Genomic DNA, 26119 nt, shown 5'->3' on the forward strand with positions numbered 1-26119 from the left:
TAATATAATTACATTATATTATATTATAGTTTATATGTAATATAATATAATATAATATTATTACATTCCCATCCAGGGGGTGGAATAGGATGAGCTTTAAGATCCCTTCCAACCCAAATCAAGCTGGGATTCTCTAATTCTGCCCTTGAGCAGCCACCGCAGGAAAGGAGGCGCCAGCACTGGGCAAACAGGAGAGGAGGGGGTGAACTGGTAAGGAGCAGGCGGGCACTGCCAGCAAAGGGCTCTGGCTGCTGCAGGAGCCACACAGCCAGGGCTGCTGGCATTTTACATCCTGGGCCTGCAGGGGCTGGGGCTTGGCAGGTTTTAGGTGATTTTATGTGGTCAAGGCTTGGCAGGTTTTGGTGATTTTACGTGGTTGTGGGTTGGCAGATTTTAGGTAATTTTATGTGGTCAAGGCTTGGCAGGTTTTGGTGATTTTACGTGGTTGTGGGTTGGCAGATTTTAGGTAATTTTATGTGGTCAAGGCTTGGCAAGTTTCAGGTAATTTTATATGGTTGTGGTTTGGCAGATTTTAGGTAATTTAATGTATCCAAAGCAGCAGCCTGGGGCAAGGGGGTGTCACCCTGAGGCAATTCCTGTGCCCAGAGCTGGGCCCTGGCATCATCCCTGTGTGGCACCACAGGGTCACAGGCTGGGCCAGGGCAAACAGCTCCCTGGGTCCTCCCTGCTCCCTGGGGCCATCCCGAGGCACAGGGCTGTGTCCGGGTGATTTGGGAATCTCTCCAGCCAGCCATCCTGTGCCCAGAGCTGGGCCCTGGCATCATCCCTGTGTGGCACCACAGGGTCACAGGCTGGGCCAGGGCAAACAGCTCCCTGGGTCCTCCCTGCTCCCTGGGGCCATCCCGAGGCACAGGGCTGTGTCCGGGTGATTTGGGAATCTCTCCAGCCAGGGTGACTTGGTCTCTGATAATTAACTTTTTCCTTAATAAAGTCCTTCCTCCTGTCCAGGTGGGACTCTCTGGGCTCGGTCCCCCGGAGCAGAGCTCGGACCCTGCTCGGAGCCTCCCTGCCAGGCAGGGGTGAGCTCCCTTCCCACCCCGAACAGCCCCAGTTCGCTGCCAGGGGGATGCTCCCGTCCTTCCTCTCTGTCACCCTCCTGTCCCCGCTCGCGATGTCGCTGTCCCCGCTGCTCTGAGGGGCCCGGCGCTGTCCGCAGCAGTCCCGAGGTGCCTGCGGAGGGTCGGGATGCCATTCCCGGTGCGCTGCCCCCGCTCCTCCCGGCGCGTCCCCAGGAATCCCCCGCTCGGTGACACGGGTGACGTCACCGGCGTCGCCGTCTCCGCGGCAACGGGGGGCGCGCCGCGCCACGTGACGGCGCGCGGCGCCACGTGACGCGCGGGAGCTGCTTCCGGGTCGATGCGGGACAGGCGACAGCGGGCCTGGGTGAGCGGGGCCGGGGGCGGCGGGGACCGCGGGCATGGGCGGCAGCGGCCACAGCGGCACCCCCGGCACCGCCCGGGCCCGGCCCCGCCCGCCGCGCCGTGCGGGAGGCCGCTGTCGGCCGGGGCCGGCCCAGGCCGTGTGGGGGACAGCGACAGCGAGTGTGAGGGGCGGGCAGCGGCCTCGGCGCGGGAAGGAGGCGGCTGCGGGCTCGTGGTGCCCCGCACGGACGGGGGTTTGCGGCGGGGAGTGGTCGCTGCCGCGGGACAGCGGCACAGGGGGCACAGGGGCCAGTCCGGGTGTCCCCGCGGGCTCTGGGGCTGCTCAGCGCAGTGCCGGCATGGAGAGCAAACAGCCCCGCTGCGCTCCGCGACGGGGCGGTGACAGGGTCACAGCGGGTGGCTTGTCCTGCCGGGCTGACACAATCCCTGGGAAATCCCGCTGGGATCTCCCTGCCCAGAGGAGGGGGGGACTGCACGTCCCCTTCCAGCCCAAAGCTTCTGTGGTTCCCTCCTCTGCCCCACCCCCGAGAGCATCTCAGAAATAATCTGCCTGAATCACGTCTCGGGGGGTCGGTGTGGCCGCTCCTTGCAGGCGGGTGTTGGTGCAGTCCATCCTTGCTCACACCCCGGGAGGGGTTTGCTGTGTGCCTGTGCGGGATGTGCCCCCGAGGCCTCCGAGTGCCGCTGGAATGGCATTAGCGTGCCATTAACGATGTCGTTCTCCTGAAGGGTCTCTTCTCCTGAAAAGCTCGGGGGATGGAAACGTTTTCCGTGCTGGTTTCAGTGTTCTCCTTTTCACCCATCAGCTGGAAATGTTTTCCATGTTGGTTTCAGAGTTCTTTCACCCAACATCTGGGAATGTTTTCCCTGTTTGTTTCAGTGTTTTCCCTTCTCCCATCAGCTGGGAATGTTTTCCGTGCTGGTTTCAGAGTTCTTTCACCCAGCATCTGGGAATGTTTTCCCTGTTTGTTTCAGTGTTTTCCCTTCTCCAGTCAGCTGGGAATGTTTTCCATGCTGGTTTCTGAGTTCTCTCTTCACCATCACTTGGGAATGTTCTCTGCGCTGGTTCCAGTGTTCTCTCTTCATCCATCACTTGGGAATGTTTTCCATGCTGGTTTCAGAGTTCTCTCTTCACCATCAGCTGGAAATGTTTTCCGTGCTGGTTTCAGTGTTCTTTTTTCACCCATCACTTGGGAATGTTCTCTGTGCTGGTTCCAGTGTTCTCTCTTCATCCATCACTTGGGAATGTTTTCCATGCTGGTTTCAGAGTTCTCTCTTCACCATCAGCTGCAGCAGCACACTGGGTTTCCCTGGATTCAATCTCAAGGCAGGTCAGACTCTTCCCAGAGCCTTCCCAGTGCTGCTTCCAGCCTGGGAATCCCAGCACAGGAAGGATGTGGAGCTGCTGGGGAGAGTCCAGGGGGTCAGAGGGGAGCTGGGAGAGCTGGGGTTGTTACCTGAGAGGAGAAGGTTTGGGGTGACCTCAGGGTCACTCCCAGTGCTTGCAGGGAGACAGATGGAGAGGGGCTATTCCCAAGGGCCTGGAGTGACAGGACAGGGGGGAATAGCTTCAAAGTGTCAGAGGGTGGCTTTAGGCTGGATATTGGGGTGAAATTCCTCCCTGTGAGGGTGGCAGGCCCTGGCACAGGGTGCCCAGAGCAGCTGTGGCTGCCCCTGGATCCCTGGGAGTGTCCAAGGCCAGGCTGGATGGGGCTGGGAGCACCCTGGGACAGTGGAAGTTGTTGGAACAAGATGATTTTTAATGTCCCTTCCAACCCAAACCATTCTGGGATTCTTGTCCTTCCTCACTGGGGTCACAGCCCTGCAGCAGAGCACTTAAACATGACAACAAAGGCTCTTTGTTGCCACCTCTCAAAGCCCAAGTGCCTCGTGCTGTCATTTAGAAAACCCAGAGTTATTTTGAGCCCTGAATTGTCCCTGGTGCTGTCAGCAGGGCCACGCTCAGAAACGTGCACCTTGCAGGTCACCTTGTGCTGCCAGCATTCCCCTGGAAGCTGTCATTCCCTCTGCACATCCTGCTGCCAGGCAATTGTGGGGACTCAGAGAAGCCACAGATGATTGCCTGGAATCCCAGGGGAGGGGAGCTGGGAAAGGTGACTGCCCCACTCCACAGCAGTTTTGTCATCTCACAGTGGCACTGCTTTTCAAAAGCCAGTGGAAGTTGTTGGAACAAGATGATTTTTAATGTCCCTTCCAACCCAAACCATTCTGGGATTCTTGTCCTTCCTCACTGGGGTCACAGCCCTGCAGCAGAGCACTTAAACATGACAACAAAGGCTCTTTGTTGCCACCTCTCAAAGCCCAAGTGCCTCGTGCTGTCATTTAGAAAACCCAGAGTTATTTTGAGCCCTGAATTGTCCCTGGTGCTGTCAGCAGGGCCACGCTCAGAAACGTGCACCTTGCAGGTCACCTTGTGCTGCCAGCATTCCCCTGGAAGCTGTCATTCCCTCTGCACATCCTGCTGCCAGGCAATTGTGGGGACTCAGAGAAGCCACAGATGATTGCCTGGAATCCCAGGGGAGGGGAGCTGGGAAAGGTGACTGCCCCACTCCACAGCAGTTTTGTCATCTCACAGTGGCACTGCTTTTCAAAAGCTCGAGGAAGAAAATGTTGGGGGTTCAAAGCTGTTGGATGTAAATGTCAGTAGTTTTTCTTCTCACTTCTGGATTGCTCTCACTCTGCAGCTGAAAACGTCATTTTTTTACCTCTAAGGTGAGTTTCTCCTGTGGAATTTCCAGCTGATGTTTGTTCAGCAGACAAAGAGGGATGGAGCAGATGGAAAAGCCACGTGAAGGACAGAGGGCTTTATGCACAGGGGAGTTCCAGAACTTCCAGAGCAGGAGGTCTGAATGGGTGTTTGGAAATGTCTGTCTGTGGATGGAGCTGAGCTCCCAAAGCGCTCTGGAAGTTTCAGCCTAAAGCCTTGGTTTAGCCTAAGACTAAACACCTTGTTCCTATCAAACTCCAGTTTGAGGATTTATTTTTTGATGCTAGATAGAGTAGTGACATGAGCCAAGTTTGAGCTATGAATCAACCAAGCTGTTGAGAGATAAAAGTTGGGGTTTTTTTTGGTTTTTTAAAGACTAATCCTGTAAGTCCCTATTTGTGACATTTAAACTTTATATAGAATACAAAAATTATGACATGCTTCAGTCAGATGCTGCTTATTGTACTCAAATCCTTTTGGTTGGTGGGTTTGAGGTAGTCTGGTCATGAAGAAGTGAAGTGGAAATTGTTAAGCAGGTGATTCTCAGCAAAGGGAGCTTTAGTGAAATCACTTTTGTTTAGAATTTTATATACCTTTATATCCTTGCCTGTAACAAGTCTAGGGGAAAGAAATTTTAATTCAAGATTAGCAACATGGCTTGCAATGAATGTGTGGCCCAAGTCTGAGTTTTTAAAATGTGATTTTGCAGTAATTAGTGGAAAAGCTGCCCTGTGACTAATTGTGCAGTGTAGGACACCTGCACATTCCTGCACGTTCAGGATTGTGATGCTGTGATGGGTAGCAGGCCTAGGAGACCTCTGCAAACAGCAATCTCTTCATTCATGAGCCAAGCTCTGCTTTGTTTTGCGTTCCAAACCCATCAAATGCCAGGTTCAGAGCGTGCACAGGGACACAGGGCAGAGACAGAGGCTGGGTCCCACTGGCCATGGGGGGATCCTGGTGCCAAAGACACTTCCAGCTGACTCTCAGTATCTCTCCAGGCAGCTCCAGGCCAGGCCTCCTTCCTGTGCTGCTCTGTGCCATGCCCAGATACGAAGGGCACAGTTATTATCTCCCAGCTACATTAGGCAGCTGCAGAGTGGAGTTGGCAGGAATTGCCTTTCGGCCTGGCCAGACGGTGTTTGGTGACACAGCAGAAAGGGGAAGTTGGCAAACAGCTGTTGGAGCAATCTCCTGCTCACAAACAGCTGGTTGCTCCTTCCCCTCCTGGCTGCCCTGGAGAGGTGTTTGAGAGGAGCTGTGGGTTTCTCACAGTCCTCGTGGGAGGGCAGAAGTGACAGGTACAGAAGTCACCTCCTGCAGCCTGGAATTGTCCTGGAAGAGCACCTGGGGTAAGGAGGTCTTGAGCTTGGCCTGTAATGCTGTGTCTGTACAGCACCAAATCTTCTGCCTTTGTGTTCTTTTCAAGTAATGTTTTGCTTTAATCCTGAATTTGAAATAGGACCTGTCAGATCTGGAGCTCAGAAATAAAACCTGTGACCCATCTCCTTGCTTCCCCTGTGCTCTCAAGCACCACTATTAGAAGTGAATGTAACTTTCTGACTGCTCATGTGCTCTGTTTTTCTCTTCTCTAACCAGAAGTCCAAGAAGGGAGCATGGACCAGCCCAGTGGAAGGAGTTTCATGCAAGTTCTGTGTGAGAAATACAGCCCTGAGAACTTCCCCTACCGCCGTGGGCCCGGCATGGGGGTGCATGTCCCAGCCACTCCACAGGGCTCACCCATGAAAGGTAAATTCTGATTTTCTGAGCATCTGGGGGGTGCTGGGAGGAATCAGCTGAAAGAGGAATCACCTTGGATTGCCCAGAAAAAGAACCATCACAATGTGTTTTTTATTGGAGAGTTGAGACTGGAATCTGACAATGGGAGAAAGTGACTGAACTGATTGTTTTAAAAATCCAAATTTCTCTACAGCATGACAGAATCAGAATTAGAGAATAGAAGAAAATAGAATAATTTGGGTTGGAAGGGACCTTCAAGATCACCAGGTTCCAGCCCTGTGAGGGGAAGATGGACCTAAGGCCCTGTGCAGTCTGTTTTGAGGGTTCAACTTTCCTTCAGACCACTGATGCTATTTTATTATTGGCTGCACAAATTAGAATAATTTGGGTTGAAAGGGACCTTCAAGATCACCAGGTTCCATCCCTGTGAGGGGAAGATGGACCTAAGGCCTGTGCAGTCTGTGTTTTGAGGGTTCAACTTTCCTTCAGACCACTGATGCTATTTTATTATTCTGGCTGCAGCAACAGATTTTGGCAGAGGTGGCTTAAAAATACATAAAATATCTAAATTTGAGGTTGGTTCCCATGCCACCAGCTTGCTTTGATGCCTGCAGGGACAGGAGCTCAATGTACACAGGAGGGGACATATTTCAGGCAGAGTGATGAGTTGTTGAATCTCTGCTTTTGTGCCAAGTGCCTCAGTTGAACTTGCAGTGTACTTTGTCTTCTCGAGGCACCAAATGCTTTGTGACCTAGTGGAGAATTCCCCTCTCCTGTGCTCCTGACCTTGCTGCCTGCAGGGAATTTAGCCAGGTGTGTGTCTGAAGCTCTGTGCTGCTCGTGGATGTCCTTGAGCCTCCCAGACTGCAGAATCTGTGTCACCATCTCCTCTGAACTAGATCCATGTGACACCTTTTAGTCTTCCCTCACGCTCTGATGTTGGCATTTAATTCTTGGTTTGTGCGGGTGGGACTGAGATTCACATTGATCCCATCAGAGCTGCCCCTTCTTTGTGTCACACATCCTGCCCATCATCATCTGTAGGAGTGATCCAAACTTCCATCAGGTCAATTTGTGTCATAACCAGCCCCAAAGGGGAAAATAGCCATGGAAATCAGCTGGATGAAGTTTCCAATAACTGGGTTTGACAGAGGAGAAAAAAGGGCCTGAGTTCAGCTGAGGATGCAGCACTGAAAATGAACAAGAACAGAAAAATGGCCTGATGGAATGTTCAGTCAGTGCCTTCTCTGCAGGTAAATTTACCTCTCTCCTGCTCACCTGAGCTGTTGGGGTGCTGAAAAGAGGCCACGTCTTAAAACGTGACTGAAACCTGACTTACAAGTGCTGCATTAGTAATTCCCAAAGTGCCACACTGTCCTTTAAAGAAACCAAACACTTCTGAGCCAGAAAACTTGGAAACCCAGATGACTGCAGGTGATTGTTTGCTGCCAGAATCCCTTTCTAGCTGTGCAGCTGTCAAGTATTAAGGAGAAAAGGGGCCACCTATTTAGGAAAAAGCTTGTGGTTGGATTTTAATAATTGTTTGCTGCTAGAATCTCTTTCTAGCTCACAGCTGTCAAGTGTTAAGGAGAAAAGGGGCCACCTATTTAGGAAAAAGCTTGTGGTTGGATTTTAATGGATTTTCCTGCTCCAGAGAGGTGGGAATCACGTTGTACATGAAGGGGTGTAAGACTGATGGCTTGCCTTGCCTCAACATGGTGGAAATTGTTTCGGACAAGAAACTCCCAGATTCTTGTCATGGTTTAGCCTTAGCACAGCAGGCTGGGATTGAGGTCCAAGTTCTTACTTGATGCTTTGAGTACATTTACCTGTCTGAGGAAGAGCTGGAGCAAAACCAAAGCAGAAATGGAAAGGCAGAGCAGAGACCATTTTTGAATGAATGCTGAATGCTCTACATTGAACCTTGGCAAGGGAAAGCTTAGAAAGGAAATGTTTAAATGCCTCCTAAGAAATGTTTAAATACCTCCCAAGAAATGTTTAAATACCTCCTAAGAAATGTTTAAATACCTCCTGGCTGTTACTAGGCCCAGGTGGGCTCAGGGCAAGAGGATAAGGGAGTCTGAGTGTGCAGCTGACACTCCCCTAGGCCTGTGTCCTATCTGCAGCAGCAGCTGCTGGGGAAGAGCAGAAGCTGTGCAAGGACTGATAGGAGACAAGCCATAAATGACAAAGGACAGGCCTGAAATACACAGAAACACATGGAAGAACTGAAGGGCACTGATAGGAGTGGTACTTCGTGTTTACAACCAAGCTTCAGGATGGTGTCGGTACAAAATCCGTGTTTAACCTGAAATCGGTGTCAATTCCGACATGACTGGTGGATTTCTCCTGCTGGCTGTACCATCCGTGTTTGGGGCTGGGCTCTGTGACTCCAGGGCAGTGCTGAGCACAGGCAGCTTGTGTTTTTCCCTGTGCCAGACCGCCTGAACCTGCCCAGTGTGCTGGTGCTCAACAGCTGTGGCATCACCTGTGCCGGGGACGAGAACGAGATCGCCGCCTTCTGCGCCCACGTCTTTGAGCTCGACCTCTCTGACAACAAACTGGAAGACTGGCACGAGGTAAAATGGTGATGGGCACCTCACTGGGTACCTTTCACAGCTATTACTGACTGCAAATGCGTTGCATTGATGAGAGTTCCATTTTTGTGGCTCCTTTCTCATCTCTGAAGGTGATGTTTATGTACTTTGACAGCAACTGAGCAATACATGTGATGAAATTAATCCAGTGTGGCACTTCACTCCTGGACCTTGTGACTTTCAGTCTTGGCCTGTGGGTGAAAAATCTGTATTTTTATTTTATTTCATCATGCAAAGCACTGGAACTGGCATTTCTAGCACCAAGAAGTTAGTGAGCAGTTTAGTTTTTAACAGAGTGGCAGTTGATTCCCAGCTTTGCCACTGTGATAAGGTGCAAGGTATTTATTCCCTCTCCACATTTGCTGCCTTATCTGCAGAACAGATTTAATAATATTTACCACAAAGGGTATTTCTGCAGCCTCATTAATTAATGCTAAATGCTGTTGTAAAATCCTTTGAAGTGCTTGGGTGAAATAATGCTCAATAAATGCAATGTAACAGGAGTGAAACAATCTCAATCCATTCAAGTGTCATTAAGATCCTCACTGGATTATGCTGTCCTTTTATGTTAGTGTTTATTGTTGAAAATATGTGGGAAAAAAACCAGGATATCATGGGTTTTTGTGCCATCAGATTGTCCTGTCTTTAAGCAGGGGGAATGCAGTGTTTGCAGTGTCCAGCCCAGTGGGGCTGACCTCATACCTGGTCATGCACTGGTCCCTCACAAGCTGCACATCTCACACCCTGCTCTGTGTTCAGTCTCCTCAGGCTGCCCTGGAACTGAAAGGCTCCTGTGTGTGCTGGCCCCTTCCTCTGAGCCAGGATTAGGTTTTCACAGCCCATCCACAGCAGATAAATATCTCCCCACCCCTAAAACCTGCCCGTGCTGGGGATTCCAGATCCCTGGTAGCCTATTCCCATGCTTAGCTAATAACCTCATAGGCTAAACTGTGTAATTTAAGTCTCCTGTGCTGCAATTTCAGCCAATTTCTGCCTGCCCTGTTCTCATCAGGCAGGAGGAGCATCCTCACTGTTCCTCATACAACAGCTTTTCATACCCACTAAGAAGAACTTTAATGCCTCCTTTCCTTATTTTAGTATAATACTGAACAAAAATACCCTTCTTCCAATCATCCATCATAAACCATTTTTTCCTAAATCCTTTTTGCTGGACTGATGTCATCCAGTTTGCCTTCTTAATTCCTGAGGTGCAGCACCCAAACCATGACATCACCTGAAGGAGGCGGGGAGTGAGGCAGACTCACTACACACTTGAGTTCATGAGACAATCCCCCTTTGCCATTTATTGACCTCTGTGTGCCATGGTGTGCCCATCCCAGAGCTTTGTGGAGTGGAGCTCTCCAGCCAGCTCTTCTCTGGCTCACAATTATTTTCTGCATTGATGCCTGCTGGTGTTGGAAGCTCTTCCCACTCAGTTCCCCAGTCAAGGAGGGAATTGGGGAGTGGCTGAGCTCTGTGGGAGCAGTGGGGAGCTGGACAAGTGCTCAGTGCTGGCCGTGGTGGCAGGAAAAGTGTCCATGGCCCCCTGTGAGCAAGGCTGGCTCTGGAACGTGCAGCTGCTCAGCCTTGAGGTGGATTTATGACCTCTCCCAAGAGACTGCCTTTCTCTTATCAAGCTGCTCCTACAGTGTAATTAAATGAACTCTTGAGGAGAATGAGCAATTAACCAATCCATCTAGATCAGGAGTGGCTGCAGTATGAATTACAGGTAGATATCCCTATGTTTGTCCCTATATCTCTGCTTTGTGATGATTCCACAGGGCCCCTTTTAGGAGGTGAGATATTATTGCCAGAGGTCTGATTACTGCCTGATACACATTTCTTTCTTTCTGGTTTTTTTTTTCTTCCCTCCCCACTTAGGTCAGTAAAATTGTGTCCAACGTCCCCCACCTGGAGTTTCTAAACCTGAGTTCCAACCCTCTCAGTTTGTCCGTTTTAGAGAGAAGTTGCGCTGGGTCTTTCGCTGGCGTCCGCAAACTTGTGCTCAACAACAGCAAAGCTTCCTGGGAAACAGTGCACACCATCCTGCAGGAATTACCTGAGTAAGCCTGGGAATCTGGGGTTTGCTGCACTCAGGTCAAGGCTGGGTTATGGGGTCGTGTGGTGAGGGGTGAGGGGGCTGTGAGGATGCAAACATCAGTAGAGAAAAAGGGATGTTTGCCTTTGGGAGTTTGGGAACTCCAGGTGAGTGCTTCACATTGTCCTAAAAACCAAACTTGGGTGGTGCTGCAAAGCCCAGGCCTTCTCTTCCTCCAAACCTAAATACCAGAGATGGGTAGTGACCCCAAAAATGTAGGAGGGTCACACTTCCCTCTGAGTCACTGTGCAGTGAATGGTGCAGGACATTCCTGTTAAATGGGAGGTACCTCTGAGGGTCTGGCCACTTGTCAAGGAATATTTCATCCTGTTTTTCTGTGTTGATTTCTGTGGTTTGGTCACGGGCCACCTTGGCATTGTGCTCCCATGGGTGTCCTCAGTGGCTTCATTTTGATGACAGATCCCTCCTTGTGTGGCTTTGTGAGCAGAGATGGTGACAGCAGAATGTCCTGCATGGCCAGTTTACACTTCTCTGGGATTGTGAGAGTTCAGTTGTCTGAAACTTAGTGGGACCTGTTCTTTCTTTATAGGGATCTGTTCTTTCTTTAATGGGAATCTTTGGCAGTGATGTGGGGAAAAAATCCTCATCAGCGTTGTATCAAAACCCCTTAATTTTAAATTAAGCTGAGAGCACTGGCAGCAGGTCCCAGTCACTGTTGGAGCTGGGTTGGTGGCTTGTTGGGCACAGAAGCAGAAGACAACCCCAACCAATCTGTTACACAATACTGGCAGAGACTCAGGGAGCACTAAAAAGGTTTTTTTAATCTCTGAAAATATGCATGGGAGCACAGATGAAATATTCTATGTGGAGTGCTCAAAGGCCTGCTCTGCACTGAGGTTCTCAGAGCTGTTACAGAAAGTTGTGTTAAAATAAAATAAAATTGGTGATGTGATCCTTTCTGCCCTGTGCAGCTTGGAGGAACTCTTCCTGTGCCTTAATGACTACGAAACAGTGTCTTGTTCTCCAGTTTGCTGTCAGTCTCTCAAGCTACTCCACATAACTGACAATAATCTTCAAGACTGGACTGAAATTCGAAAGTTGGGAATTATGTTTCCATCACTGGACACACTTATCCTGGCTAACAACAACCTCACCACCATTGAAGAGTCAGAAGATTCCCTGGCAAGGCTTTTCCCCAACCTAAGATCCATCAACTTGCACAAGTCAGGTGAGAGTCTGGAAGCTGGGACGGGTTTTGTTGCTCTGTCAGAGTCTCTCCTCTGCATGGATGACAAGCAATGAACTTGCCCATCTGTGGGATTTTCCTGCTGCTTTGGGTAGTCAGTCATTATCAAAGGATGAGTCAGAGCAGTGTGGACCAGTTAATCAAAATGAGCTGGGAAGGTTTTTTATGTTGGTAGTTTCCCTCTGTTTCCCATCCCTGCCTCAGGTACTCCTGGCTGGGGAAGGATAAATAAATGTCTGGCAGTGGAGGGGATGAAAGAATCCCATTTTCCCTTTATTCCCTGTTTTATCTCGGGTAAAATGAGGGCATGTGCAGGTGTGCAGTGTGGATCAGGCATCCCCCAGCAGAATCTGTGCTCAGTCATTACAGCCTCACAAGTGATGCTGGCAGCTGCTTTTACACTCCAGCCCCAGAGAATTTTCAGCCAACGCTCCAGAAAGAGAATGAGCAGTTGGAATATTGGGAAGAGCACCCTGTGCTGGCAGAGAAGGAGCTGCAGGGCAGCTCGTGGGGGCTGTGATGTGTTTGTGTATGACACATACACCAGGAATTCATCTGCAGGAGTGCTTCATGCACCAGCAGCTTTTGTTCTTTACAGCTTTATATGCTGTGCAAGTGCTGCTGAAGTGTCAGGCAGGTAGAAGGGACTTTATTAACATGCCCTACAATGTAAGCATCAAGGAATCCCTGTAATAAAAGCTTAACTAGAGGAGGAAAAGCCTGTTAAGCTGCATTTGAAAGCACTGTCTCACCGAGGAACAAGTGCTCTTCTGGTAAGTAGTTTTGCAGTTTTGATGCCAGGTGCTTAAGAAGTGTGGGCTCTGTCTTGCATTTTGATGTTTTGGGAGCTGAAAGTCAAATAGGAATCCCAAGGAGCTTGTTAAAACTTTTTTGGGGGTTTTAAAGAAAGCTGCTGCAGTTCTGGCAGGTGAGGACTCCAAGATGAGTTGTGTTGATCTCACCACAGAAGCATGGCTCTGCTGTGCTCAATCCTCAGCTTAGTTTTATTTTGCCCTCCCTGCCTTCTTTGTTATCCCAAATGTCAGGTCTTGAGGGGGCTGAAAACAAGTTAAAACATTTTTCCTTAAATGGCTGGATGGCTTCTGGGACTGTTTCACCACTGGGTTGTGAGCATAAATGGGACCCAAGGTGGTTGTGTATGTGAGGTAAAGCCATTTGATGGCTGTTTAGTGATGCCTAGAATGAAAGAAGTGCTGGTGGCTTCAACACTCTGAAGGCAGCATCCCTTTATAGACACAACATCACTGATGCTGGTCAGTCCCCAGCAGTGAGGCCAAAGGCTGAGTGGTCCATAAAAAAGCCATGGAGAGCATCCTTCTACACTTGGAAACAGCACGAAAATTTCAGCTTCTCTCTCTTGTAAGCAAATGTCGATTTTTTTTAGCAGCACATTGTGAGCAAAAAGCCAACTTCTCAAAGGAGCAGCAGTGACACTCTCCTGTCACATATGTTCTTTGGCTGTGTCTGATTATCTTGGATCCATGGTGTGTTTTCTGTGTTTGTTAACACAAATCTTTCCTCCTGAGCAGGTCTGCATTGCTGGGAAGACATTGACAAGTTAAATTCTTTCCCGAAGCTCGAGGAAGTGAAATTGCTGGGAATTCCTCTGCTGCAGTCTTACACCACCGAGGAACGCAGGAAGCTGCTAATAGCCAGGTCTGATGGTTTGTTCTGCTCAGCAGAAGCATGACAAGGCAAAGAAGGGGTGGGAGGAGGTGATCAGAGGAAGAAGCTGGCAGGAGATGAAGTTCTGTGCGAGTGCAGAAAGATTGGAGCTTGATTTGTTGGGTGGGAGCAGCTCATCAGAGGAAGAGGTTGGTAGGAGATGGAGTTCTGTGTGAATGCAGAAAGATTGGAGCTTCTTTGGTGGAAAAGTCAGAGAAGTGAAAATCTTAAATCTGCTCTGCTTCTCAGGGGATTTGGTGAGGCTCCTACAAACCTGTGCACATGTGAGGCATATCTGTAGTGAAATGAAAATGCCTAATTTTGGATGTTCTTGAAAATTACATGGAACATTCCCGCTCTCTCAAAGGGATCAAGGCCTGAGCTTCCTGGCAGGAATTGCCATGGTGTTAAAGCTGAGGCACTTGGACGTGCCAGCCTCTCTGGGCCCCCCTCCTGGCTGACTGTGGCTCTTGGTGTGTGCCTGCAGGTTGCCATCCATCACCAAGCTCAACGGCAGCATCGTGGCCGACGGCGAGCGGGAGGACTCGGAGCGCTTCTTCATCCGCTATTACATGGAGTTCCCCGAGGAGGAGGTCCCCTTCAGGTAGGAGTTCTCTGTCCTGCAGGGCACAGCAGGGACAGAAGGGTGGTGACTGGCCATGTGATGGGAAATATGTGCCAGTTGTTCCATGAAAAAAACATCCCTCACCTTCCTCCTGTCTCCTTCAATCTGTTTGGGCTGCAATTGTTGTGTTCTTGTTGTCTGGTGACATGTGGGGTCACTCCTGAGTCAGATTTGGTCTTTGAAGTGTGTCAAGTGCCATGAAACAACAGGACTGTTCAGTTCATGACCTTCATTGTTTCCTGGCCTCTCCCTCAGCTCCCCTCATAATCCACCTGTGTTTGGGAGTGCCCAAAGCCAGGACACATCGTGCTGTGCACTGCCAGGCCAGGGCATCTAATCCTCTGCACCATCTGGTGTGTGCAATGTGCCTGGCAATGGGAAGCTGTCCCCTCACTCTCAGGCCTGCAAATCACAAGTCTGATGGGTTTTCTTTGCCAAAAAAGTACATCCAATGATCCGTTCATCTTGGTAAACTAATGAACTTGGACAGATGCTGTTCAGTCTGGATCTTTTTTGTGCCAGCATCCACTTACTGCTTCTAATGGGCTGAGGAGGGATCATGGAGCATCAGACCACTGCCTTTACCTGCCCTCTGCCCTAAACCCTCACGTGCCTTTGGAGAGCAAAGCTTTATTATCCTTTTTTTACTGAAAAGGGGTAGGACAGGATTGTATGTGTGACTCTGAGGGCACAGATAGAGGTGGGGACACACTGAAGGTCACAGGTATGGCCTGGCATGGATGACAGAGGTGCAAATGGCATCTGCTCAGTGTTTTCCTCTGCTTAACTCTCATCTAAAATGCCTCTTGTTTTTCTGAAGCACTGGATATGTGACTTGCCAATCCAGTAAGGGGGTGGGAAGGCTGGAATGGGGAATGAGGGCATGGCATTTCGTGTGAATGTTAATAGGGTCAGTGATTATAATATTTGTTAAAAGCATGCTGGGGTCAGTTCAGAGTCAGAGAGCACTCATGCAGTCAGGGAGACAAGACAGCTGGTCCTTTTCCTGAGGACAAGTCCTGACTCAGCAAAGCTTTATTATCCTTTTTTTTTATTGAAAAAAGGTAGGACAGGAGAGTGTGTGTGACTCTGAGGGCACAGACAGAGGTGGGGACACACTGAAGGTCACAGGTATGGCCTGGCATGGATGACAGAGGTGCAAATGGCATCTGCTCAGTGTTTTCCTCTGCTTAACTCTCATCTAAAATGCCTCTTGTTTTTCTAAAGCACTGAATATGTGACTTGCCAATCCAGTAAGGGGGTGGGAAGGCTGGAATGGGGAATGAGGGCATGGCATTTCGTGTGAATGTTAATAGGGTCAGTGATTATAATATTTGTTAAAAGCATGCTGGGGTCAGTTCAGAGTCAGAGAGCACTCATGCAGTCAGGGAGACAAGACAGCTGGTCCTTTTCCTGAGGACAAGTCCTGACTTGTAATTTTTAGAGGGTCTTGAAGCGTAAAAATGGAAGGAAATATTGGAAGGGATAACAGCAGAGACAGAGAATGCAGGAGAGAGAAAGGGGAAGGGGAGGTGGGACTGTGAGCTCATGGTGCTGCTCCCAAAAGGGATTAATTTCCATAACATTTCATATTTCTTGTGTTTGGTGGTGACAGAATGTCAGTGATCCATATATTGCTGGGAAGGACACAGTGGGGTGCAGCTTTAGGCACCCATGATGCCTAGAACATGGATTTTGGGAGCAGGCTGTGAGTTACACATCACCAGACACCACTGGGATTGGTTTGCAGGTGGGATCTTATGTAAAAGATCACTGACATCTCACCCATCCTAGAAAACCAGGCTGATTTTGACCAACATGCCAGCTTTCTGCTAGAAAAATTACCTCCCCCTCAGATTTCTTACCCTTTAAACACTGGTACTGCCTTTCTCATGGTCAATGGCCTCTTTGTCCAAATCCCTTCATCTGTGCAGCGTTTCCAAGAGACTTCTGCAGCTACCAGGGATGGTTGTTCTGTCCTGGAGGACAGAACAGACTCTTTTCTAGTGAGGCTGCAGATGGCTCAGTGTCCCCAAGGCTGGGTTGCAGTTCCTGGACCCACAACCAGCATTCCTTCTCCAAAGGGAGAGCTGGCATTCCTTGCAGAGGGATTTTGGGTCTGTTTGTTGCTAAAGCTTCCCCTTCCTCGCTCCCAAATCTGGTGTGGTGGCTCCAAAAGTGGTTTGCAATTAGGAACTAATCAGGACACACATGTTGTGGCTGGGGTCTGACATCTGCATTGCAGTGCTGCCTGGAGCAGAGGGAGAACAACTTGAGCAGGGAAAACTTGCCAGTGGGAGCAGCCCCCCTCCAGACTGGCAAGGTGCAGCCTGTGATAAGCTCTGTCACCAGAACCCCCCTGCCTACTGCATTGCTGTCTGCAGCTGGAAGGGATCAGGCAGGCAGGGAAATGGAAGGAACAATTTATCTCAGTGGATGTCGTGGTTACAGGGAGCACAATCCAATATTGGCTGTCTTGTGGAGTGACGTCCTCGTGTCTGGGGGGTTTTAATGAGCCCTCTGCTTGTCTGCTCCACTGTTTATCTGCAGAGTATCACAGACACTTTCAGCCAGGCTCAGGTCTTCAGCAGCCTCAGCGTCTGCCAGGCTGCAAGGGGCGATTAGAAAAGTCTCCAGGGTGCCTATTATTGGGGTCCAAAATATCCATGTACCAATCTGCCTTGGTCCTGATTGATTTGAGCCAGTCACTCACACTCCCCACTTTCTTTGCAGCTCACATTCTTTCACATTCTTTCTTTGCAAAGCTCATTCTGCCCACCCTCAACAAAAGAAAATGTCACACAGCATTGCTTGACCCTCCACATATTTACAGCATATATTTGGATAATCATGGCTCTTTCATGGTGGTTCTCTCTCTCAGCTTGTCTGAAATTTGTCCCCCTCTTTATCTTCTCCCCACCGCCAGCCCAGTGTACTCTTGGTGCATGAATCATGGCAGTAATTGTGGCTGGCCCAGAAGTTGTTGCTGGTCTGCAGCAGCAGAGATGCTGAGAGTTAAAGGGATGTCCCAAAGGGGGCTGAGGGGTTGGAGCAGCAAGAGGTGGGTTCCCCTCTCCCTCTTTCCTGTCTGATGCTGCTGCTGGCAAATCCTTCCAGAGAAAGAGAAGCCCTCCCTACTGCTGGCACATTGGCTGGCATTTGCTCTGCCTGCGGGTGGGTTAAACGTGGGGAGTGTTGTTTTCTCTCAGCACTAATGGCTTTCCCAGGTAAACAGGGCTGCTCCCACCACCCTGGTGTCTGTGAGAGCAGGGCACCACATCCTGCCTGTGGATGCTCTGCTGGTGTCCGTGGGACTGGGGAAACCCTAGTGCCTTGTGGCCCTTACCTCAGTGCCCAGCACACAGAGGGGCTGCTGTTCTCCAGGAGCATTCCTGCCTCCAGCAGGACTCCCTGGGGTCACACAGCCTGCCAGATCCCATGGCTGCCCCGGGGGCTGGGACACCGCGCTCAGCTCCGCCTGGGATCAGGAACACAAAGGGCTTTCTGTGCCGGGGCTCTGAAATGTTACCTGTGCTCAGCAGCTCTCAGCCTTTGTCATCCCAGTCCCATTGTGTTCTGTGCTGCCATTCCTCCTCTTTCCCAGCCAGGCAGGGAGATCCAGCCTGGCCCGATGGGAGCGATACCAGGGGGGCGGGGGTGACACAGACTTTCCACTGCAGGGACCTTGGGAAGAGCACTCAGAGAACTTGGCTGCAAGGACAAGGTGACAAGTGGAGTGTGTGCCTCCGCTAGTAAAATTCCCATCTTGTTTTAGAGCAGGTGTGAAGGATCAGCTGGCATGAAGTGCCCTGTTTGTTATCAGCTCTCAAACTGTGCAGCAGCTCACCTTGTTTTGGTGATCTTGATGATCCTGTGCTCAGTGGAGTGTAAGATTTGGGACCTAGCTGGCCTTTGGGAAAACAGCAGGAATGTCTGATGATCAGTTAAGTCGTGAGGCCATAGATACTGGGAATCTAAACTGAAGGCTGTGTCCTTTTTGTGAGCACTGCCTTGGTTCTGGCACTCTTCAGTGAGGTGTTTTCACTGCAGCAGGAGGCGTAGAGTTGTGAGCACAGCGTCCTCTCTTTCTTCCAAATCCCACTGCAGCCACGGCTGGGATTTCTGAAACTGTAGGAGCCCAAACTGTGTTGTCAGGAAGCTGTTTTGAGACCAGTCAGCTCGAACATCTCAGGCTGGTGGTAATTTCACCTTCCTCTACAAGACACTTTTCCCTAGTGGGACACTGAGCTCACGTCAGTGCCACGGTGCAGTGTGGGGACAAAGTGACTGGAGTGCTTGGGCTTTCTGGGGCTTTTGGCTCGAATCAGGGTCAGTGTTGTCTCATGTGGGGAACACTCAGACCTGGGAAATGGGCCCTGACTGTACAACTGACCATTCTAACTTGAATTTTCCAGGTATCACGAGCTGGTCACCAAGTACGGGAAGCTGGAGCCCTTGGCGGTGGTGGATCTGCGGCCTCAGAGCAGCGCCAAGGTGGAGGTTCACTTCCAGGACAAGGTGGAGGAGATGTCCATCCGCCTCGACCAGACTGTGGCAGAGCTGAAGAAGCACTTAAAAACTGTGGTGCAGCTGTCAACAAGCAACATGCTGCTCTTCTACTTGGACCAGGAAGCTCCTTTTGGTCCCGAGGAGATGAAATACAGCTCGCGGGCGCTGCATTCCTACGGCATCCGGGATGGGGATAAAATTTACGTGGAGCCCAGAATGAAATAGCCTTTTTGCCCACACCCACACGCCCCCACACACCCACACACATGCATTGAGGAGTTTTTTGCAAGGTTTTTATTTCAGTTGGTTGGTTGAGGTTTGGTTGTGTTTCTGTAGCAGGTAATTTCTTAGCGCGGAGGAAGTGCCCTGATCTGAGAACCATGCCCACCATCCACTGCAGGTGACCTTGAGGTGACAATTGACTTCAGGACGTGTGTTTCAGTGTGGGCAATACCTTGATGTTTCCTTTGATGCTCCGGTATACTCGTGATTTGGCATGAATGGTCAGTTGTTCAAGCTAAACAATGCCAGGGTCCATAAGGGAGGAGACAGCTCGGTGCAGAATTTGACCTGTTGTTTTCTTTTCCTGAATTTTTTTGGTGTTTTGCTCCACCAGATCTCCCTTTGGCCTAGCTATCCAACTGTGGCTCGAGCTTGCTGTAGTATTTTCTTGCAGCTTGGTGCTGTCTCAACCTTTTGTTGTGCTCGAGTTCACAGGAAAGATCTCCATCAGTATTCTGCTTGATTCAGAGCTCAGGTACTTTAGTGCATCCACTTCACTCCACTGGTTTGCTTTCTGTGAGTGCACAACGTGGGGGAACGAAAAAGAACTTCCCAGAAAGAAACTTTCTTTTCAAAGTGCACGCTCTATATCCACCTGATTTTGGGGGCAAAAAAGAGGTTTTGGCTGCTGTACCCATCTCACATGGTGCCTGCAGCCTGTGGGGATAAAGGGTGTGTTGGAAAGTGAATTTTGGGAGGTGGTGGATGAGCGCTGCATTGGAAGGGCTTTTAGAACAACAGGTCAACAAGGGGTTGAAGAGCAGCTTCCCCTGTTGTCCATCCTGATGCTGAAGAGATCCTCCGTGCACTTCACCTTGTATCAGTGGGTGCTGCAAGTGGAATGGCTAAAATTCCTCTCCTGGGAGAGAGGAAGAGTCAAGTTGAAGTTTGTGTTTGTTGCTGTTGCACCAGTTCAAACCTAGCACTTTGCCCGGGTCCCTGCGTAGGGTCCGAACTTGGAGGATGTGTTGGCTCGGCTCAGCCTCTGGAAAAGGAGGGACAAAGCAGCTGGACTCAGCTTGGGAGTTCAGCAGGTTTCAAACAAAGCAGCTGGACCACCTTGAGAGTTCAGCAGGTTTCACTGGAAGCAGCTGGACTCAGCTTGGGAGTTCAGCAGGTTTCACTCAAAGAAAGCAGCTGGACTCAGCTTGAGAGTTCAGCAGGTTTCACTGGAAGCAGCTGGACTCACCTTGGAGTTCAGCAGGTTTCACTGGAAGCAGCTGGACTCACCTTGGAGTTCAGCAGGTTTCACTCTCTCTCTCTTGGCTTCCCCCACGCGCCCCTCGTAGGCATCGCGTGCTGCTGCTTCACGTAGTCCCTGTTTTCTACTGCAGAGCAGATTCCCCTGCCTGGTCAGTGAAATCCTCCTTCCTTTTCCTCTCTCTTGTTTCGCTTTCCTGTGTCTTCCCCTCTCCAAGTTCAAGACTTTCCCCGTTTCCTGGTTACAAGCAGCTGCTCAGCAGTTTTTTGGAGCTGTGCAGCGAGGGCTCTAGTTACACATGAACTCCTGACCTTCATTTTGAAATGCTCCCTTTATCCCCACGTGCACTTTCTTTCCCAGGATGCTTTTTCCCGCATCACCGAGCTCCTTTGGTATTCTTGGAGTTGTGTATTTCTCTTCACATTTTACCTGGATTGTGGGGTGGGATCATTGGGGAGGGAACAAAGTATTATTATCTCATAGTCTTCAGGTTTAGGATTTGGGGATTGTTCAGAGGGGATTAGTTCCTTATCCAAAGCAAGGGTTAAAATGGGAGGATTTAAAACAAGTTACTAATTTGTGCCTCATCCCCCTGCCAAAAATAGCAATTTCTTGGCCCCATTGAGACGAGCAGTAGGGAAGGGAGTGAGATTTTCCACAGGTAGCATAGATTTCCCATAGATCTGTGGTACCTGTAAACTAAACAGCAGGGAGATAGTGGCAGTATAACATAAAATGATGCTTTTATAAGCTAGAGCTTTACTGAAGATGTATTTTCCATTTGGGCAGTGAAAATAATTTGCTGCCTGATAGCAGAACCCTTAAGCCAACACTTCTGTATGATATATACATACCTACCAATAGGAAAAGTTGTGGTTAATAAGATATTTTGTTATAAAGCAAAGTTTTATGAAGATATGGTTGTTTAATATTAGAAGCCTATTTCAGCCCTTGACCTCCAGTGTAAGTTATCCCTGAGTGGCTGCAGAGTCTGAGGCAAGTGACCTGTGGGGATGCAAAAGTGTCTCTGACCCAATTCCCCAGAGCAGTAATTGCCTCTGTGGGTGTATTTATGGCATTGTACCTGCTGTTAGTGAGATGCTGTAACTCCTGACCAACTTCCTCAGCACAATTAAGAGTCTGGGTTTCAGAGAAGGGAATAAACAAAGGCCATTAAAGAGTGGAATGGGATGATAAAGAAGGGCCAAGTATGTGCTTTTAAGTTTGTTTGCCCACTAAAAATTGGGCTGTCCACAGAGGGATCAGTGCTGTCACCAGCTCAGAACTGGCAGTAAATCCTGCTTTCATTTGTGACAGACCTGGTGGCAACTGGAAGATGGAAAAAGAGAACACAGAGGGTTAACAGGTGCTGGGGATTTGGTGCTGACACCCAAACCTGCTCCCCTGGTCTGTTCAGGTGTGAAATCACCACCCTGCCACTTCTCCAGGAGAAGGTTTTTCTCAAGGCATTCACCTTGTGTGCAGATAGTGGAGCAGTCGTGGGGTAGAAACCAAAAGTCTTGGTTGGCTTCCCAAGGAGAAGGACTCACCCCCAAAACCAGAGAGGGTTTGTGTGTGCAGATGATCAGCTGTGGGAATGGGGACCAAACAGCACACAAGGATGTGGCAAAATACCCCAAACCACGGAACCTTGTGGGGAAGGGTCTTGTGTGTGTGCCACCCACCAGGGGACCATGTCCTGGGGAGAGAGGAGAAGGTTCTGAGTGGGGGAGGAGGTTTGGGTGCAGATGTGGCAGGAGGTTTGATTTAACCCTCTGCCATGTCAGGAGGGGCTGTGTCCAGGCATTGCCAGCGTGTGCCCTCTTCAGCTGAAGGTCCCTGGGTCTGTCACATCCGCTTGAGAAAACAAAATGGATGTGCAAGCTTCCCTGGCTGGTGTCCTACCTGAGGGCTGCTTTTCTTGTGTTTCTCCTGCTAGTTCATGCATCAAAGTTTGCCACGGGCAGCCTGCACAGCGGGCACAGCACCTGCTCCACGAGGACTTGGGTGACAGCTGTATACCAAAGTGTCCCACGGCTCCTGTGCCGAGTTTGAGGCTGTGCTGTGTGGTTTTGGAGATGTTCCTGTTCAATAGCCGTGGTTTTGGCCAGATGTTCCAGGCAGATCGAAGTTATGAATATGCACGGGGTGCTGGCTGGGATTTGTAGCCTCGTTTTTTGGGAGCTGCAGGCATGCTGGTGGCAGGTGTGACCCTGGTGGCGTGGAGGATGTGCTGCTGGGGACAGGCTCTCCCCGTGCCCTCTCCTGCTCGGGTCTGGAGTCCAACAGAGGAGCTGCAGCTCTGCCTCCTCTCTTGCCAGTGAGATCCTGTAGGTTCTGTTCCTGTGCAAGATTTGAGAATGCAAATGAGGTGCTTAAAGCAGCCCAGAGGCTAAAATATGTATTCCTGGCAGCTGTGCCTCCCTCGTTTGGATGTGGCATTTTTGTAGGCAGCAGAGAGACGCCTTCCCCAGAGCAACATTAGAGGGGCTTCAGCCATCTCGAGCCTTTGCCTCTGTGATTGCTTTTCTGCAGTTCCTGGAAACTTCAAATATAATTTAAACATGAAGATCTGTTCTTGCTCCCTGTTAATGTTGCATCCATATGTAATTTCAAAGAAGAAGAACTGTAAGTCCATCTGGTTTTTTATTCTGGTTTCTCTCCCAGGGGATAAACCTCCCGCTCCCACAATTTGCCTTTGGTTTGCTCGCAGACTTAGTGGTGGAATTCAGGCCAAAATAGGTCATTGGTTTGGATCAGTTCAATAAACTTATGTAAGTTTTTACACTAAAACCCCCAGTGTCCTGAGCTTTGCACTTCCTGTCCCCTGAAAGAAAAATATTCCCTGTTGTCACCCCAAAGGTGTGAGTGAAAACTGCTGGGATTTGTTTTTGTCCTGCTGATGGTTTTGTCTGTCCATGAGCTTGGGCACAGCCACCTCACCTGTGCAAGGAGAGGAGAAGTCACTTCCAGGAGAGCTGGAAGATCTGTTCCTCCTCTGTATTCCCCATGGCTGGGACTCATCCCCACTTCCAGGTGGGGAATAAAGCTCGAGCTCTCCTCAGAGGGACTGGCCTTGGGGTTAAAACAAATTTCACCATCATGTCCTGCACCAAATGACCCTGGGGCAGGCAGGAGGAGAGAGATGCTCCTCTGGATGGGAAAGAGCTCCTGGGCAAATCCTTTGGGCAAATCCATTGCCAGGGCATCTTCCATGGGCTGTGCCAGGGAGATGGGAACGAGACAAGGCACTGCCTGTGCCAAGGTCAAGCAGGCACAGAAGCCCTTGTGGCATCTTTGAATGCTTGTTTTCCCTCAAGGTAAGGCATGGGAGGAAGTTTTCTGCTAGAAGAATTAAGAAAAGAAGAAGTGTTTGGTTGTTCAGCTGTGATGTGTTCAGCACTGCATGATGGGAACATCTCTGCCAAAAGAAGAGAGGCTGGAAGACAAAATCTTCCCCAAAGAGTCAGTGAGACCTAATCAAACTTCATCAGTGTTCACTTGCCCAGACAAACAGGACCAGAATATTAAACTGACAGAGGGAAGCCTATTTTCACCAGTTTTCTCTGTGTTACAAAACAGAATGAGGAGAGTCAATTGATTTTCCTGGAGCTGGTTGTGTTTAAAATGTATGGGAGGGAAGGGAAGAACTGGGATACAGGCTGGAAGTAATCTGCCCCTGGAATATCAGTCAGTGCTGATATCCCTCTACCCTCCTAAAATAGCTGTTGGCTTAGAAAAGGGTAAAAATAAATTTAAAAATGAAAGATTCCTGCTAGCAAGGCCATGCTTGGAGGATGGAGGGAAAGCAAATTCTGGGATTTGCTGTGGAGGCAGCGAGCTGCCTGGTGCCCTGGTGTGCTAGGAGAGACTGCTGAGGTAAGAGACAGCTTTTTGGGGAGATCTTGCTGAACACACTGCCAGGAGCACCCAGGGAAAAAAAAGTCTGGGCTTCTTGTTGGGCTGCTGGTATTCCTGTCTCCTCTCTGTTCCTGACAAAGAGTGGGGAGGACAAGAGGAATTAAGACCTCCTAGCAGGGAAAATAGGGAATAAAAGGCCCCCACCCCAGATGTTAGAGGGAAAAATCAGCCACGCTCAGGCTGTTTTCCCACTGCTGGGGTTGGAGCAGTGCCTGTCTGAGCTGAGCCTGCTGCAGGATGAAAAATCAGCTCTGAGGTAGCTCTGCTGATGGATCCCTCACCCCTCAGCTGCTGCTCAGCTCTCCCTCTCATCCAAGATGGACATGAACCAACTCAAAGCAGTTGAAATCTTTTTTGGGGTGCAGATTGGACTCAAATGTAGAGCTGTGCTCAGCCCAGAATCCAGAGGCAGGAAAAATCCCTGTGGAAACTGCAGCTGTACGAGTGAAAATGAAAATAATGCTCACAGCAGTGAAGGTTCCCACCAGCACCAGAGAGGGTGGAAATGGGAACAGCAAGGAAACCTTCTGTGGGCTGGACTGGGTGAGTTTTTTGCTTTTCCACCTGTAAAAAAGCAGGACTTGGACGGCAAAGCAACTCCATTGAAACTCCAGGGCAGCGCCTTTGAACGGCGCTTTAAGCCTAGCACTGTTTAATGCTAATGCTGTAACTTTATATATATGGGCTTTTTCTTTTTTTTCCCCCTTTACACAAAGGAGGAAGGGGCTCAATTCTTCTGAGGGTTGGGTTTTCTGTTCCCTGAGCAGCAGAGCTGCGAGGCCAGCTCTGTCTCTCTGGCATTTCCATCTGAATCTGCCTGAAGGGGGTGAGCTTTTGGGGAAGAAAGAGGCTTCTCTCCCTCTCCAGGCCAGAATCTGATCTCCAGATTAGCCTGCTGGTTATCAACAGAGGAGCAACAGTTGTGATTGCAACTCAACACTGCTCCAGCCCTGGAAGAGCGTTGAGGAAAACAGAGTTTCCAATTGGGAGAGCAAAGGACTGAGCCATTGTTTCAGACATCAGCAATAACTGGCATGGCAGCACGGGCATGCATTCTCCACTGACATAGGATTTCGCCCTGCTCTACCAAGACTGGTCTAAAATTCCAGACCTGATTGCTCCTCTAGCCTACAAACAGGTTGGTGATTTCTTTTTTTCCATACCTAAAAAATTGTATTTTTGGATGGGATGTGTTCAGTAGCGCGTTCTTTGCTGTCTGCTCTGCTTTGCTCTTGTCCTTGCACTGCCACAGTCCCCACGGGTCACTTTCTGCTGGTCTCTGCTAATGAGACTCAGATTTACAATCTATACAAAATTCTGCCATTCTTCTCTCACCTTTCCAAGACAGGTGGAATGTGCTAAAACTTCTCCTTGGTGGAATGAACTTTTCCCCATGGAGAATGTGCTCGCATTGATGTGGGCGAAGATCTTTCCTTCCACTGTGCTCCAAACTCTCTGAGTGATGTGGGATAAATGATGGGATGTTCCCCCTGTAATCCTGTGCTCTGTGGCATTAGGAGTTGGATCTGTAGATCCACATTTTCCATAAAAACAGATCCATGGGGAGAACACAAAGACGCTGGGTTTTGAGGGAGATTTTTAAAGCTGGCAAGGTGGGAATGCTGCTGTTGACACCCAGGCTGTACATAGCGCACACAAATGGTGTGGGGAGCTCCCACATCCTTCCCAGCACTCCTGGAGAATCCCAGACCTTGCTGGGAGCTCTCCCTGAGCCCTGCCCGTGCAGAACGAGCTCAATGAACAGGCGAAGAAATCAAAGCAGGTGTTTCAGCAATATTTTCTATTGGATTAATAACGAGTAACAAATTGCATTAGGCACAGAAGGAATTAGTGCTGGCAGAGGATTTCGTTTTCATTTTGTATCTTCACTCTCTCAGCCTCTCATTGATTGCTGCACAAGGAGCTGCCCAGCTGTGCAAATGTTTGTGCTCCCTCCTCGCTCATCCAGCCCCGAGTGATGGTTGTGGTGGCAGCCAGGGCACAGGATTAGCTGAAGTTGGAGCCCCTGGACCATGAGAGCTCATCACAGCCTGGAGCAGAACTGCTCCCCCTGGGCTCAGCCAGGAGTGGCCATCCCTGCTTTAAGCAGATCAGGAATTGC

The 26119-nt window shown here is 49.8% G+C and overlaps 2 protein-coding genes across 7 annotated transcripts in view; both read left to right on the forward strand.

The window, feature by feature from the left end:
- The first annotated feature begins 1355 nt into the window (after positions 1-1355).
- TBCEL (tubulin folding cofactor E like) lies at positions 1356-21763 on the forward strand. Of its 4 annotated transcripts, none has more exons than XM_039721843.1 (8): positions 1356-1404; positions 5731-5880; positions 8311-8450; positions 10350-10531; positions 11499-11755; positions 13324-13450; positions 13947-14063; positions 18500-21763. In XM_039721843.1, exons 2-8 carry the CDS (start codon positions 5748-5750, stop codon positions 18816-18818), a joined length of 1275 nt encoding a protein of 424 aa, XP_039577777.1. In that variant the 5' UTR covers positions 1356-1404; positions 5731-5747; the 3' UTR covers positions 18819-21763. The 4 variants fall into 4 exon arrangements, with proteins under 4 accessions (XP_039577777.1, XP_039577779.1, XP_039577780.1 ...); XM_039721845.1 differs by lacking the exon at positions 1356-1404 and adding an exon at positions 3592-4136; XM_039721846.1 differs by lacking the exon at positions 1356-1404 and adding an exon at positions 4163-4267.
- A 149-nt stretch (positions 21764-21912) lies between these two features.
- Positions 21913-26119, forward strand: part of TECTA (tectorin alpha) — a 33371-nt gene continuing 29164 nt past the window's right edge. For 2 of the 3 annotated variants that reach the window (XM_039721833.1, XM_039721836.1), the window contains exon 1: positions 21913-25135. The gene's annotated coding sequence lies outside the window, so the exon portion shown is untranslated. The remainder of the gene's footprint in view (positions 25136-26119) is intronic. The other variant, XM_039721834.1, reaches the window with a different exon arrangement.

This window comes from Passer montanus, unplaced genomic scaffold, assembly GCF_014805655.1.
Source record: "Passer montanus isolate IOZ18808 unplaced genomic scaffold, ASM1480565v1 scaffold47, whole genome shotgun sequence".
In the NCBI taxonomy this organism is placed as follows: Eukaryota; Metazoa; Chordata; class Aves; order Passeriformes; family Passeridae; genus Passer; species Passer montanus.